This window comes from Megalobrama amblycephala, linkage group LG21 (assembly GCF_018812025.1).
Source record: "Megalobrama amblycephala isolate DHTTF-2021 linkage group LG21, ASM1881202v1, whole genome shotgun sequence".
NCBI classification, from domain to species: Eukaryota; Metazoa; Chordata; class Actinopteri; order Cypriniformes; family Xenocyprididae; genus Megalobrama; species Megalobrama amblycephala.
In genome coordinates this window covers 14,832,310-14,847,599 of record NC_063064.1, presented here as the reverse complement: position 1 = coordinate 14,847,599, position 15,290 = coordinate 14,832,310, and the positions used below count along the sequence as shown (strand labels likewise).

The 15,290-nt window shown below is 36.8% G+C and overlaps 1 protein-coding gene across 2 annotated transcripts in view; it reads left to right on the top strand.

The window, feature by feature from the left end:
* Positions 1 to 15,290, top strand: part of LOC125256140 (ataxin-7) — a 35,458-nt gene that overhangs the window by 15,615 nt on the left and 4,553 nt on the right. For both annotated transcript variants that reach the window (XM_048171820.1, XM_048171821.1), the window contains 4 exons: positions 8,003 to 8,107; positions 14,258 to 14,498; positions 14,653 to 14,930; positions 15,050 to 15,132. In XM_048171820.1, the coding sequence (XP_048027777.1) occupies positions 8,003 to 8,107; positions 14,258 to 14,498; positions 14,653 to 14,930; positions 15,050 to 15,132 (707 nt within the window). The remainder of the gene's footprint in view (positions 1 to 8,002; positions 8,108 to 14,257; positions 14,499 to 14,652; positions 14,931 to 15,049; positions 15,133 to 15,290) is intronic.

Here is a 15,290-nt window from a genome sequence, read left to right as displayed (position 1 = left end):
CAACCCCCCTCCTTCGAAGGAACGCCTCCCAAAACTCGTAAACATTCGTATTGGAACACGAGTGTTTACCACCGGCATTCGCTGTATCGTGTTAGTGGATTCATTATGTCGGACTCACCGCAGGTAACTCATAATCTGCAGTTGTTACTCCTGTCTCCTGACAAAAACATTGCATGCGGCGCCTGTGGAGTGTGGAAAGTTACTGGAGCGCGCAGCCACGCACGTCTCTCACAAGGAACGTCACGGCAGTGATTGACAAGCCAGAGGGCCAATCGTTTACGCGATGATTGTGTAAACGATTGGCTGATGTTTTTAAGGCCCTACCTCGTGCACAGATGATGTATATTAATATTATTCCTTTCAGTGCACCTAATAAATAGTCTTTTATCAGTTAGTAAAGACAGTTTCAAGTAATATTGCAAAAATGTATAAAACAAAACATCCTCTTTAGCACTTTTAATATTTAGTGTGTTACTTTCAAAAATGTGTGGTTATTTGATTGGCCTGTATTTTTTAAATTCAGTATCATTAAAATTAAAAAGTCTAATATTAATACAGTTATACAAAATAAAGCTAATTTAAAATTAGAAATAAATCATTTTTTAAAAAGCATTTTCAGTTTCGGTTTTCGGACAAGTGCATTCAGAATTTTGCTGTAATATATATAAGATTCTTTGATGAATAGAACGAAGTTCATAGAAGAACAGCGTTTATTTGAAACTATAATCTTTTGTAACATTATAAATACCTTCACTGTCACTTTTCAATTTGTTGCATCCTTGCTGAATATTAATTCAGTATTAATTTCTTTCTGACCCTAAACATTCGAACTGTAGTGTGTTTGTAAATAATGTTTTTAGATTTCATAGGGACATGAAAAGTTGATTTTGTTCCAGTCCGGTTTATGTGATGAGTACATTATCTCGCTGCCAGACCACTGATGATAGCGGTTCATGGTTCGAGACCAGCAGGTTTAACAGGCCAATGGGGGCCAGTTTTGGAAAGGGGTATTTAAGATGACCAGTCCTCATTTCCATCAGTGACTAAACAGTGATTACTAAACAGTGATTACAAAACCAGAAAAACTCCTGAAGCTGCAGGATCTTGAGATACCCCCAGAAGCTGGTGTTTCACAAAAACGAACATAAACACTCCATTTCACACTTGCACGCCTGCCGTACAGTGATCAGTGAAAGGTGACTGAATGGAGAGATGTGTGGTGAGGATCTTGCAGCTCTTCATCAGATGAGGAAAAGCGAGAGGGGTGGAGACGCAGACACACCAGGCGTGGAGTTAAACCTGCGAGTGTGTTCGTGCACTGGGCTTCTAAGAGCTTCTCTACCTAGATCGTTTATCAATGACAATGAAGGGGATGGTCAAATTATCCGCTCACAGTCTCTCTCTTTCTACTTGTCTCTCCCTCTCACCTTATTGCTATCTCTGTTTCTCTCTCGCTTTGTCACAATCTCTTTTTCTCTCCCTCCATTTTCATATCCATCGCTTCCATCCACATCTCTGTTGTCTCTCTTTCAGCACATTCTGTCTGTCCTCCACTTCCTCCCAGACCTGAGACACATGATTAGAAGACACTAGAATGTCTGTGGTTTTCAAGTCAACCCAGTTCTGATGAAGCGAGCGTATCCTGTCTGCATCTCTGATATGCTGCCATAAGCATGTTGTTGTCTAATGTTGGGATTGATATCCGGAGGAGCGCTAAGGCTCAGGTTTTATTTCACTGTTATGCCGGAAAGCTCATTTGGAATTTTTAAAGGACACATACTGCTGATGTTTCTCTCTGTAAGAAGCCCTCAAAGCTGTAGTTAAACATACAGCACTCTGAATGAATCACTGTCTGTGTGCTCTACCTGTATGCATTTGTATACTTCGAATTTGTGGAAATTATGGAAATGGTGTCTAGTGTAGTAGTACTTACTTACTAGGGATGTAACGATACCCTCATTCCACGATTTGATACATATCACGATACTGAACTCGCGATATGATATTATGGTAACACTTTATTTTAAGGTCTTTTAACTAGTTGCTTATTAGCATGCATATTACTAGAATATTGGCATATTAATGCCTTGTTCTGCATGACAATACCTAAACTTAACAACTACCTTAATAACTTAATAAGCAGTAAATTAGGAGTTTATTGAGGGAAAGGTCGTAGTTAATAGTGAATACATGTTCCTTATACTAAAGTGTTACCATTTGGGGATTACATTGGGGGTGGAAATGAATAGGCTTTGACTTGGTGCTGGTAACCAATTACACAGGACAATGTGGATAACAGAATAAAAATATATATGATTCTGAAGCTGAAAATACAGAATAATTTTAGACGAGTATGCTTGCACTCTGTCATTGACTAGATATATTTAAAATAATGTAGGCCACTTTTACTGGTAACACAAGACATTTGGCATTATCATGACCAACAAATATTTCCCCACTGCATTATTATACATTATGTTCAATATTAAAGAATGTGTATGTGTGTAATGTAGTACTGACACTAAAACTCTATAAACTTCAATTCACACAGTTATTTTTATTTTGGGTGAACTGTGCACAATACATATTGTCACTATCCATGATACACATTGTTCAATTTTTGTATTGCATGATATATTGTGACATGATATATTGTTACACCCCTAGTACTTACTGATAATTTAAATATACCTTGCCCACTCAGATGACTCAGACTTCAACATCTGCAACATCCGTTGTGAATATCTACTGAGAAAAATCCCTAAAATTTGTATAAAATATAAGAGGATTCTTAAAACATACAAAAATATATCAGGTCTATGTACACATGCATCAGACAGATTTCGGCTGTTGTGTTGTCACATCTTAATCTTATTTCAAAAGCTTTTTTTGAGAGGCCATATCAAGTTAAGTTAAATATTTTTAATATAGTCAATTGTACTACAATAATGAGTAAATTTACAGCATTCGTTTCAGTTATCTGGAGTGTGTGTATATACAGTTCAGAAGTTTTGTGTCTGTAAGATTATTATTGATTATTTCTAAGATTATTATTATTATTATTAGTTTTTTTTTTTTTTTTAAAGAAATGATTACTTCATAAAGGAAGAATTTGTGACAGAAGACTTTTACATTCTTACAAATACATATTTCAAACAAATGCTGGTTTTGTTGTTGTAAACTTAAATTCACCAAAGAATCCTGAAAAAAAAAAAAAAAAGTCATGGTTTGCACAAAAATATTAAGCAGCACAACTGTTTTCAACATTGATAATAATAAGAAATCTTTATTGAGCAGCAAATCAGCATATTAGAATGATTTCTGAAGGATCATGTGACACTGAAGAAAGACTGGAGTAGTGATGTTGACAATACAGCTTTGCTATCACAGGAATAAATTACATTTTAAAATGTACTAAATTAGAAAATAGTTATTTTAAATTGTATCAATATTTCACAATATCACTGCCTTGGTGAGCATAAGAGACTTTTTTCAAAAACAAACAATCTTACAGTCCACAAACATTTGAAAGGAAGTGTATTATCAAACTAAATGTTCACAAATGTGAGATACTGATAGTTTAAAAATTTCTTTAACATACACCTAAATGCATAGACTGATATTTGATTAAAGTGATATTCATTTTTCCCCATTTGACCTTTTGTCATCAGATCGCACTTCTCCTTTTGAATTGTTTTGTTTGGTTGCACTCACACAGTGATGTTTTTAGAGATTAAAAACAAAGAGCTGTTTTTAATGTTATATAGTCATATCCATGAACAAGACCAAACCTGTTCAGTTACTTTTACCCAGCTATAACAGACCTACAATACAAGGCAGGCACTGTCACGTTAAATTTGATTAATAATGAAATGATAAATGTCAGTGCGCCATATATTTGTATGTCTTTAATAAGATGACAAGATTTAGGTTTGCAAACATCTTAAATCAGGATAGCTTTGGAACCCTAGCCCTGGTTATCTGCTTCTTGAACGGTATCTTTAGTGAATTCCTAAAGAGGCTATTGTCCTGATTGGCGGTGATTACTTTGAGAGCAGCACAGGTACACCCAGGTGACGCTGAAGATTCGATGGCATCTTTTCAGGCTGTGATGTTTTTTGGAGTGTCCTTGTCTCTGCGTGAAGGAGCTGCTGTGAACAGCAGACACAGCGCTGCTCTTGTCCCCTCACTTAATCACTCACACTAATTAACCTCCTGGCTCTCAGACTAATGGACAGTTAGTGCCTCTCTGAGCTTCACATCTTCAGCCGACAAAACACTTCTGAATGTAATGCTTGCTGCTCATTTACCCCTTTGGTTTATGTTTATGTTTATGAAGTGATTACAAAAGGTGTTGCAAGTTAAGTGTGAAGATGTATCGTCAGTGCATTTCAATATCTAACCCAGTGAAAGTAGGTCGGAAATGTGTTATTTGAGGAGAGGAAGGAGAAAATGCAAGCAAACTCAAACATACATTTGCTGCATGGGCATCAAGGCTCCACATGTCAACTGCTAGGCCACAGTTCCATCCTAAACACATTGAGAATAACTGATCTTGTTGCATTTTTTAACAAATAGTTCAAAAAGAAGGACACACGCTAGAATCAAACCCACATTTGCTGCATGAACATCAAGACTCTACATGTCAACTGCTAAGCCATGGTTCACACAAACACATTCTCAACACCATGGTTATTGTGATATTGTAGCAGTTTTTTTTTTAATGATTAGTTAAAAAAGAAGGACACAAGCCAGAAACAAATCTGCATCTCCTGCATGAGCACCAAGACTCATCATTCCACTGCTAGGCCTCAGTTCTATCCCAAACACATTCTCAATGCCATGCTGAATATCTGATATTGTAGCATTTTTAATTTATTGTTTAAAAAGCCAGATTTAAATGCGCATCTCGTACTTGAGCTCCAAGGCTCATCATGTCAACTGCTAAGCCATGTTTCACACAAACACATTCTCAACAACATGGTGAAAAATGGGTCTTGTAGCATTTTTCTTTTTGAATGTCTTTTTTCAAAAAAGAGCTCAAGGTAGAATTAAACCCACATCTCCTGCATTAGCACCATGGCTCAACATGTCAGCTGCTAGGTCATGATTCAAAACCATTTTTACAGTCATGATAAATAACTGATGTAGCATTTTTCTTTTATGAATAATTATAAAGGCGGACAGACACCTGAATCGAAACCACCGAATCTCTGATTTTGTAGCATTAGCTTGGATCACAAGTTTTATAAGGTGGAAAAAATGAACAAATTTGGTCTATAGTATACAATATAATTATGAGTAGTGTTTTTTTAAAATGTTTATTTCATTAATTTTCAAGAATTTTGTATATTGATACTGATAAACATTTAAATTGCATTTTCATGAAGCATTAAAAATTTGCCTTTCTTTGTCCATTTGCGTGAAAATTTTTTATATTAAATTGTTTTGGATGTTTATTTATTTGTCAGATTGAAATGTGATTATTCACATTTTTATGTTTGAATTAATTAAACAGCTTTAGGTGTGTTTATTGATATTAAAAAAAAAATTACATTACAGTGACTTCGGTGTCACTTTCAAATCTCACGGTATAATTTGAATGTTTTGCCCATAAACAAATAATGTTATTTTCCCTGGTTCAGCATACAATCTATTTTCTTAGAAAATGGTCATTTGCATGTTGTTGACTTCAAGCAAGGTCAAGTATTTTAGACATTTCTCAGAGTGTACGGAACAGGTAGTTTGCATTTGGAGCGAGGTCCACATTAAGCCATGCTAAATAGCTAAGAATAGGAGCCATTTTCTTTTTCTTTTTTTTTTTTAATGTGCAGATTTTTTTTGACAGCTTTTATCTATTTTCAGTGCAGTTATTTGTGTGGTTTGGGTAGACTGTTTTCCACTAACTCTGCTGTCAATTCCGGACACTTTCTAAAAGTATGTATATTAAAAGCCAAATGCCACCTACTGTACGGCTCTCCTAGCTTGCTTATTTATAATCTTTCGGCCTTGCAAATTTCACAACTTTACAACTGCCACTCTTAATATGCAATCTCACTTTCTTTCTTCTCCTCGCTCTCCCACTCAATTACTCTTTTCCTCACTGGCTCTCCCACACACCTCGCTCGCCAGAGGACCCCCTCCCCATGCAACCTTTGAAACGCTGGCGCAGTAGCTTGCTATCCCTTATCGCTTATTTGTTTCCTTTCTTATGAAAACAGAGTAGCGCTTCTGCGAGTGACCCCCTGCACCACATGAACTCACCCAGACGCTTTTCCCGGAACGTCCCCAGAATGTCCTGGGTGGCCTCACCTGAACCGGGCCGTTGATAAACTGAACAGAGTGTAGTGGGCAGACACTGTTTATTAACGGTGTGCATTATGAAAGCAAGTGTACTTGGGCATTTTGTCTGTGTATGATCTGATGGCAGATTATAAAGATTCAGTTCAGGCTCCATTCACTGGTTAGGTCAGATTCTACATGCATCGTACACTCGATTACACAGTGTGTCCTAATCATGAGTGACGTAATTCTAGAAAGAAGTAATTTGTCTGTCCACAGTGAAAGTGAAAGCTGCACAAGAACATGCAACGCGAATAAATTTGATCTGTAATATACAGTATAGTTAAAGGTGCTACAGAGGATGTTTTGTTTTATACATTTTTGCAATATTACTTGAAACTGTCTTTACTAACTGATAAAAGACTATTTATTAGGTGCACTGAAAGGAATAATATTAATATACATCATCTGTGCACGAGGTAGGGCCTTAAAAACATCAGCCAATCGTTTGCGCGATCATCGCGTAAACGATTGGCCCTCTGGCTTGTCAATCACTGCCATTACGTTCCTTGTGAGAGACGAGCGCGGCTGCGCGCTCCAGTAACTTTCCACACTCTATAGGTGATGCATGCAATGTTTTTGTCAGGAGACAGGAGTAACAACTGCAGATTATGAGTTACCTGCGGTGAGTCCGACATAACGAATCCACTAACACGACACAGCGAATGCCGGTGGTAAACAAATACTCGTGTTCCAATACTCGTGCACGAGTTTTGGGAGGCGTTCCCTCGAAATGAGCTGTGAAGGAGGGGGGTTGTTCTTACGCATGCGCTTATTTCAAAAACTCAGTAACAGTCTTTGGTTTCTCAGTCGACGAAAAGATCCTCTAGCACCTTTAAGTGTAGCATGGTTTTGTTTACTTTGTTTAAAAATGTTGTTAATTGTACTCTACAATTCAAAAGTTTGAGATTTATAAGGTTTTTTTTTGTTTGTTTTTGAAGTCACCAAGACTACATGTATTTGATCAAAATACAGAAATAATTATTGAGAAATATTGTTGCAATTTAAAATAACTTTTTTATTTTAATATTTTAAAATGTCATTTATTCCTGTGATGGCAAACCTGAATTTTCAGCATTATCGCTGTATAATCATAGCATAGAAAAAATATTAATTAAAAAAAAAAAAAAAAAAAAACTTAACCAAAACAATTGTGTAACAGCAAACAATATTATGATAAAACACTGCAATTTCATGAAATGTTTTCCAATGGTTTCTTAATCCATTTGCTTTGAACGCTTTAAAAATTTAACTCATTAACTAAACAATAATAAACAGTTTATTTATTTGTCAGTTTGTCAGTGATTTATTTACATTTTTATATTTGAATTAAGAAATTGATAAATTATCAGTTTTAGATAGTTTTAGAGTTCTTTATTTTTCAATTTGAAAAATGGTATTATTTGTTAAAACATTGAATAATTCAATTTAAATTTGATTTCTTCAAAGCAAGATCAATATAATTGAAGGAAACAATTGAAGAGAGAAAAGCCATAATTAATTCATATAGATTTTTCTAATAAGCAGATTTATAATATTAGCTTCTACAGTCATGCAAGTGGCTACATGTCAACTGCATTGTTAAATTTGCCTGCTTGTCTGAAGAACAGGAAACATGGTATTTTGACCTGCTAATGAGTGTTTGTGTGTGTTTTTGCAGACATGCCCATCTTTGGCCAATGTCCTGCACAGGATGACTTCTACCTGGTCATGTGCAGCCACTGCAGTCAGGTAGTCAAACCCCAGGCCTTCCAAGCACACTACGGTAAGACCACCTTCTGCTCTCCACAGTTGACTTACTCTCTGCCTTTCTCTCTCTGCTGTCTTCAATAGAGGTGTTTTAGAAAAATCTTATCTCACTCAAGGGAATTAAGACAGAAATCCCTCCCGCCCCCACCTCTGCTCTGCCTCGACTATCATAACATGAAGAGGGAAGAACACAAGCCTTTGATACCCACCGCCAGAGTTCTGTTTACTATCCTCAAGTTAATATTTGATGTGCTCTTTTTAGTCAGCACGTCTGTGCTGTTTTATCCAATCTAGCACGTAAAACCTCCCGTAAGACGTCAGAAAATTTCAGGAATAAAAAATAAAATAAAATAACTCCCATTTCAGTATACCTCTGATCTGTATTTTGAGGAAAATTGTTTACTTTGGGTTTTTTATTTATTTCTGAGCTGTTAAAAAACGTGTCAACAGTGTTTTAACACTGTATCATTTATTTTAGCACATGAACATTGCAAAATCCATCATACTTTCAGCATTTTTGCAAATTTCAAGAAAGTGGCGTCAATCAAATGGTTGTAGATGGCTTCTATAATGGAGCTGGGGTATTTTTCTTTTCTTTTAAAATTTGTGTTAAAAGTGGTTTCATTTTTATTTTGACTTTGAAAACATTTGGCCCAGTCAAGGTCTTGCTTTGTCCCAGCTGTTTCTCTGTACACAATAATTAACCTTAAATGAAAGTCTCCATTACCTGATACTGAGTCAATTTGTTGTTTAAGGGTGGTTTAGTTCTTTTGGTTCGGACCAAAAAAGAAAATAATACATTTGGTCCAGGTTCACTTAGGGTTCACACTGTAATTTTTAAAGGGGTGGTTAAATGCGATTTCACTTTTTTAACTTTAGTTAGTGTTTAATGTTGCTGCTTGAGCATAAACATTATCAGCAAAGTTACAGCGCTGCAAGTTCAATACAAACGGAGATATTGTCTTTTAAAGTTAAATGACTACAAACATGACTGGTTTTGGACTACAACGGGTTGGTGACATCATAAACCCTGCAAAACACACCCCCGGAACCACGCAACAAAGTGGGCGAGGCCATGTCGAGCAGCATGTGGAAGTGGAAGAGTTGTGTACAACCAGCTAACCAATCTGAGCACATTGCGTAATTTGGAGGGAGTGGCTTCATAGAAGCAGGAAGTCAAACGAGCCATTCATATGACAGTGGAAACAGAGGTGTAGAATAAAGATAAAATATATGAAAAATACAGCATTTTCAAAAAAACGAAGCATTAAGACATGTTAAACTGTGCCCCAAGAACACAATCAAGCCTAGAAAAAAAAACACTTGACCACCCCTTTAAGACAAACCTAAAGATACAAAAAAAAATGAAGTATATATTATGACAGTCCAAAACAATGCTGTGTGTGGGGCTAAAAGCGCTTGTTGTACGTGCATACATATGACGGTATATTTACCAGCTAAGAACTTATGAAGAGCTTAGAAATTAGGTAAAGGAATCAAATCAGCACCAGGAATTCCTCCGTTGCACACAAACGAAGATCTGCTGCAGGGGACACGTTTCTGATGCCTGTGGTGGGCAGCGTAGCTCCTATGATGAGAAGAACCAGTTATGCTTGAGCATTCTGTCCTTTTTAGGGTCTCATTTTGTGACATCACGTCCTGTTTTGGTTCGTTTAGATGTCTTTGGTCCGTTCATATTTCAGTCGAACCAGAGTTTATTTAGAAGCAGACCGAGACCCACCTTTTCAGCGGTCTCTGTGCACTTGTTTATTGCACACCAGGGTTCGGATGGCAGCGTTCACACTTATTCAAATTGCACTAACAGAGCAATCATACCAGAGATCGTTATAATCGACTCGAACCTGACAAGTGTGAACACACCCTAAGTTTCTGTATTGAATGTTGGTGCACTTTACCTTATTTCAGCATTGGCCACAAGGGGGAGACAAATTGTCATTAAGTCCCAGTAGCAAAATGCTTTTTAAGCATGCTGTAAAGTAGGGCATCTGCATTGTGCATCTGAGTTGGTTTGCCTCAAGTCTGCAGGGCATATAACATCCAATTTAAGTTCAAGTTAAATGCTGGCATGTTTGCTGTTTTTTAACACACCATTTTGTCATTTTATTTTCTGCATTTGCAAGTGTGTTTTTTGGCCTTTAGATATTTTAGCCCTGATTTCTTAGTAGTATCATTGTCACAGTTCAAAACATAATTACAGAATTTGTCAGAATGATCAGAATTTAATTATTAATGAAACCTTAAAATGTAACCATTCAATTTTAAAAATTCAATTTAACTTTACTTTCAAAATTGTGCTTAAGTAGACTTTATTTTTCTTATTATATATAAATATTTTAGTTACACTCAAAGCGACAAATTTTGTAAAACTGTCTGCCTAGTGCATAGTGTACACAAACATTCATGAACCATTCATGACACAGTGCAGCTGTTCATGGGCTATTAGAACCCAAAATAAAAACTGTTATTTGATTGGAAGATTTCCCGTAGCTATAACTGAATCCAAAAACATGTCACTGGACTCAGAATTTGTGCAGATTGTGAAAGTTGCAGCACTCTTGAGAGAGCTAAAACATGTCGACATCAGTGCACTTGACGCTCTGTTCAGCTTCCAGAAGATCATTTTTTTCGGGACGGCATTGATGTTCAAATATTCCACAGTATGATCTGTTTATTGCGCTCGGACTGAGCCAGTTCTCCTGCAGTTTTTTTTAGAGATCATTACACAATCACTCACTCTAGCGGTGAGAGTTTTTTTATGAACACTGGGACTCTTTTATTCTGGAGACTGAAAGATTAATGAGCAGATTAACTACACAGACCATGAAACTTTTAAATGCTCAAGTGCTTGACTAATAGTGTAGGGAAGAATCTAGTTCTGGCAAGTGCTTATCCGAGATGAGGATTAATAAATCATAATGAGCTGAAACAAGCTGCGGTACTAAGGAACATGTATTGCAAACTACATATGAATCTGCAATCAGAAATGCAAATACATTTTAAAAATATAGCTATAGATATATAGATAGATAGATAGATATAGTTTCATGTTTCCCAATTATTTCCATTTTTCATGATTTGTAGTATTTGTACAGGCTTTACAGTTTTCTCAGTGTCAAGAGCAGCTTATTGTAATTATAAATTCATTTACTTTTGCATGTGAAATGGATAAAGCTTCTTAAAGGTCAAAAACATTTCTAATGGCACAGCACACAGCATTTTTTATGTCACATATTTTTTTACATTTATCTGCATCTCTTGCGCTGCATCACTAGCTGTCACCGTTCAAATAATGCACAGTTCATGCAAACCGTATGCAAGATGTGTAAGGCTTTAATAAAAATATTGGATAATTATTCCCTCATGAATAAATTCTCAATGAGTAAAATTGGCTTTTATAGACTACATAACATGTTGCCTTTCTATCAGTTCGGACCAGTCTGGCCATTCTCCTCTGAAGGCATTTTCGCCAACAGAACTGCCACTCACTGAATATTTTCTCTTTTTTTAGACAATTCTCTGTAAACCCTAGAGATGTTTGTGCTTTAAAATCCCAATAGAGCAGCAGTTTCTGAAATACTCAGACCAGCCCGTCTGGCACCTACAACCATGCCATGTTCAAAGTCCCTTAAATCACATTTCTTCTCCATTATGATGCTCATTTTGAACTTTGACTATGTCTATATGCCTAAATGCATTGAGTTGCTGCCATTTGATTGACAGATTAGACGTGTGTTAATGAGCAGTTGAACCGGTGTACCTAATAAAGTGGCCAGTGAGTGTATATATGTATATAATATGCTCTGAACTATTATGATTATTTTATTCACTTAAAGGGGCTGTTTGTAGAATTCAGAAACTCTTGTTATTAGCAACACCAGTGGCTGATAAATAAACTGCAGCTTGTGCTTGCACTCATGCATACATAACATATTGTACAAGAGACTGAACGTGATTCAAGGCCGTGATATACTCATGCCGAAGTTCTTTTCCGTTTTTCACTTTAGAAGTAAAAATTTGGGAATGCCTTTACAGCACAACTGTCATATCCTTTGGATTTTCCCGGCGAAACCGGCCCAAGTCCTTCACATAAAAATCAGTCTATAGGCTTTCTTAGACAACCTAGGAAGTCATTTTTCATTTCGCTACAAGCTGTTCACACATTCAGCTATACAAAAAGCCTTTAAGAATAATACGAAATGCATTTGATTCCTCCACAACATTCATCAGTTTAAAATGGGCTCAACTTTTCCTGTGCTGAAATTGACCGTCTGACTGTACATTATCCTTCACTTTCATTACATTATGCATTTGTGGATACTGTGGGGTTTTGCAGTCAAACTGGACCTCAGCTGATTAGCTGATGGATATTTAATCTTGCTGTCCTTCAAACAATGTTTAAATTAAAGTCTTTGAAGTGAATTCAGTAGAGTTTACTAGGGCTGCCCCCAACTAAAGATTTTTGTAGTCGACTAGCTGCATGTTTATGATACTAATTTAATTACTTAAGTGTATACTGCTTTGGCTATGATTGAGGTCGATAAATTATAGGCAAACGACACAGACCAATGGTAGTTTGAAGGTGTTTACTAGCCAGAGCAAGCTTTTCTGGAAATTTTGCTTTGGCAAGCTGTTTCAAACTCCTGAAACAAACACAAACGAACTTCGTTTTGGCCCGATTTTGTTCGAAATGACGTCACACCAGTTCATTCTTCGATTTCACTTGAAGTATATCGGGGCCTTTAGTCGACTATTAGGGGGCAACCCTAGACTTTACAATATGAAGTGGAGATGAAACAAAAAAAAATAAAGTTTGACAGCAGCATCCGATGGTGAAGTGATTACTTTTAGTTTTTAAGTAGTCTCAAATTTACTTAAAATTACTGTTCATATACATTGTAATTATCATTAGCTGCGTTATATATTTAATTATGGTTCATTTAAAAGCTAAATTTGATGACCAACAAATATTAATTTAAATTTAAATTCTATTCTCTGCTTGATTGACAGTTATGTTACCCACTCTGATGTATTTGAAGTTTGCTGATAGATTTTCAAAGTGGAAAATTTTAAATAAACTCTCAAAAAAACTGTAAGAGCACTTGATTTGATTGTTTGTAGCTTCCGTCATTTTTCAAATGCGCTTTTAAGTAGAGAAATTGTTTTTTTTTTTACTATTGCGAAAGATGACAAATCCATAATGAAATGTTGAGATTTTCTTTTTTTTTTTTTTTTTTGGATTTTTGTCAATTACACTGTGCCTTTGTCCAGGCTCTTGATTTTATGTCGGTAGTTCCCTGTGGTCATTTGTCAGGTTGCAGTATTTGGTGTACGGTTTCCTTTCAACAGTCCCAGATTGCTTTTCAACATGGGGCAAAATGATATTGCAAACTGTTGTGGTCTAATTGGGGCTTTGTCGATTGGGCCTTTGGTTACTCAAATTGCTGTTGGCTCACTTTCTCGGAGCAGTGCCAACAATCCGGCAAGAAGCCACAAGCCTCAGTGAGAAATAAATAAGTCAAGGATTTCTTCCTGGTGTTTTTCTTTTATTTTATTTATACTATTTGCTGTAGATTTATCAGCACAGATAAACACTGGTGGGACATCAGACTAAAGTGTGTGTGTGTTTGCCCCTGGTTTGCTGGAGGGCTTAGTGACAAACACTGGGCCGGAGCAGCAGGACTGTGTGCTTTTGACAGGCTGGAGACAGAGTCGTTTGTTTGCAGCACAGCGGTTCATTCCTTTGACTAAATGCTCTTGCACATTTGTGTCTTGTAATTACAACTGAGAGAGAGCAAAGGTGTTTATTTAGAAGAGGAGAGTGTCTATATGGCGTCTGAGTATTAATCTTGAACCCTTTACAACCCACCTGCATTAAACATGAAAATGCCACTAAATTTTTTTTTTTTATATATACAAATGTTACCAGTTATTAACTTTGGCAGCACTAAAATATTGAACTAAATTTCAAATAAAAAAGTAAATCAACTGAAACAAAAACAATAAATTAAAACTACAAATGATAGTGAAAACTAATGAAAAAAAACTGCCATTACCCTACTAGACATCGTACATGTGTTTATGTACTTTTTGCCTTTAAACATTGAGCATTCGAAGGGTAAAATCTTTCAAATGTCTCTCCCCTCAGAGAGAAGACACAGCTCCAGCAGCAAGCCCCCATCCAGCTATGCCGCCTCTGCTGCATTCGCAATCTCTCGAAATAAGGGCAGCATTGGGGGCGGAGTTGGGGGTGGGGCCGTCAGTGGAAGCACACTGGCACGCCCCTCCAGCACAAACAGCAGCATCCCCACTAAAATCTACAAACCAACCAAAGAGAAGCTGCCTCACAGGAAGCCTCACTTCCCCTACAGGGTGCTGCAAGAAGAGAGGTGTGTATGTGTGTGTTTTGATGGAGTGTAAGTGAATTTAATGGATAAATTCGTTAAGATAATCAGCCCATTCTTATGTAACACAAAAGATGTAATCTGAAACACACCCACCTTTGGTACAATATAAGACTGTCTTTATTTCTCTGCCTCCCAGCCCAAGTCCTGCTGTCAAAGTAGAGAAGGTCCATCTGAAGGTGGAATCTTCAGCCAAACTCCCCCATGTGCCCGCCTCTTCTTCCACATCCTCCTCCTCGTCCTCCAATACTGTGAGCACCTCTCCCCTGAAGTCAGGCCTTAACTTCCCCTCCATACCAAAGGCTCCACAGCTGGCCCCTGGTCAGATCCCCAATGGAAAGGGACACCTCTCGTCTCAAGACAAGAAACCGGACAGCAGCAGTGCCAGTAGCAGAAGACACGTGTACAAGAGACAAGGTAAATGCTAATACTCACTGCTGCTGCTGTATATTTGTTATTTGTCTCAAAAAATTCTATTGAAAAAATACAACCCTTTTCTTGACCTTCTGTGTTCTGTTATGATATTTTTCTTCTAGAGCGAGAGTTTAATCCAGATATCCATTGTGGGGTTATGGATATGACCGCACATAAGCCATGCACAAGATCCTTAACATGCAAGGTACGCCACCTTACACTTTGCAGTATGTTCTGAGTTAAAATTAGGGATGCACTATAGAAATTTTTATTTTTATGTTATGGCCAATAATCAGTATAAAAAATGTGTCAGACATTCAGACTTTTTAAATCATACTTTAAACCTGAATTCCTGAATATCTT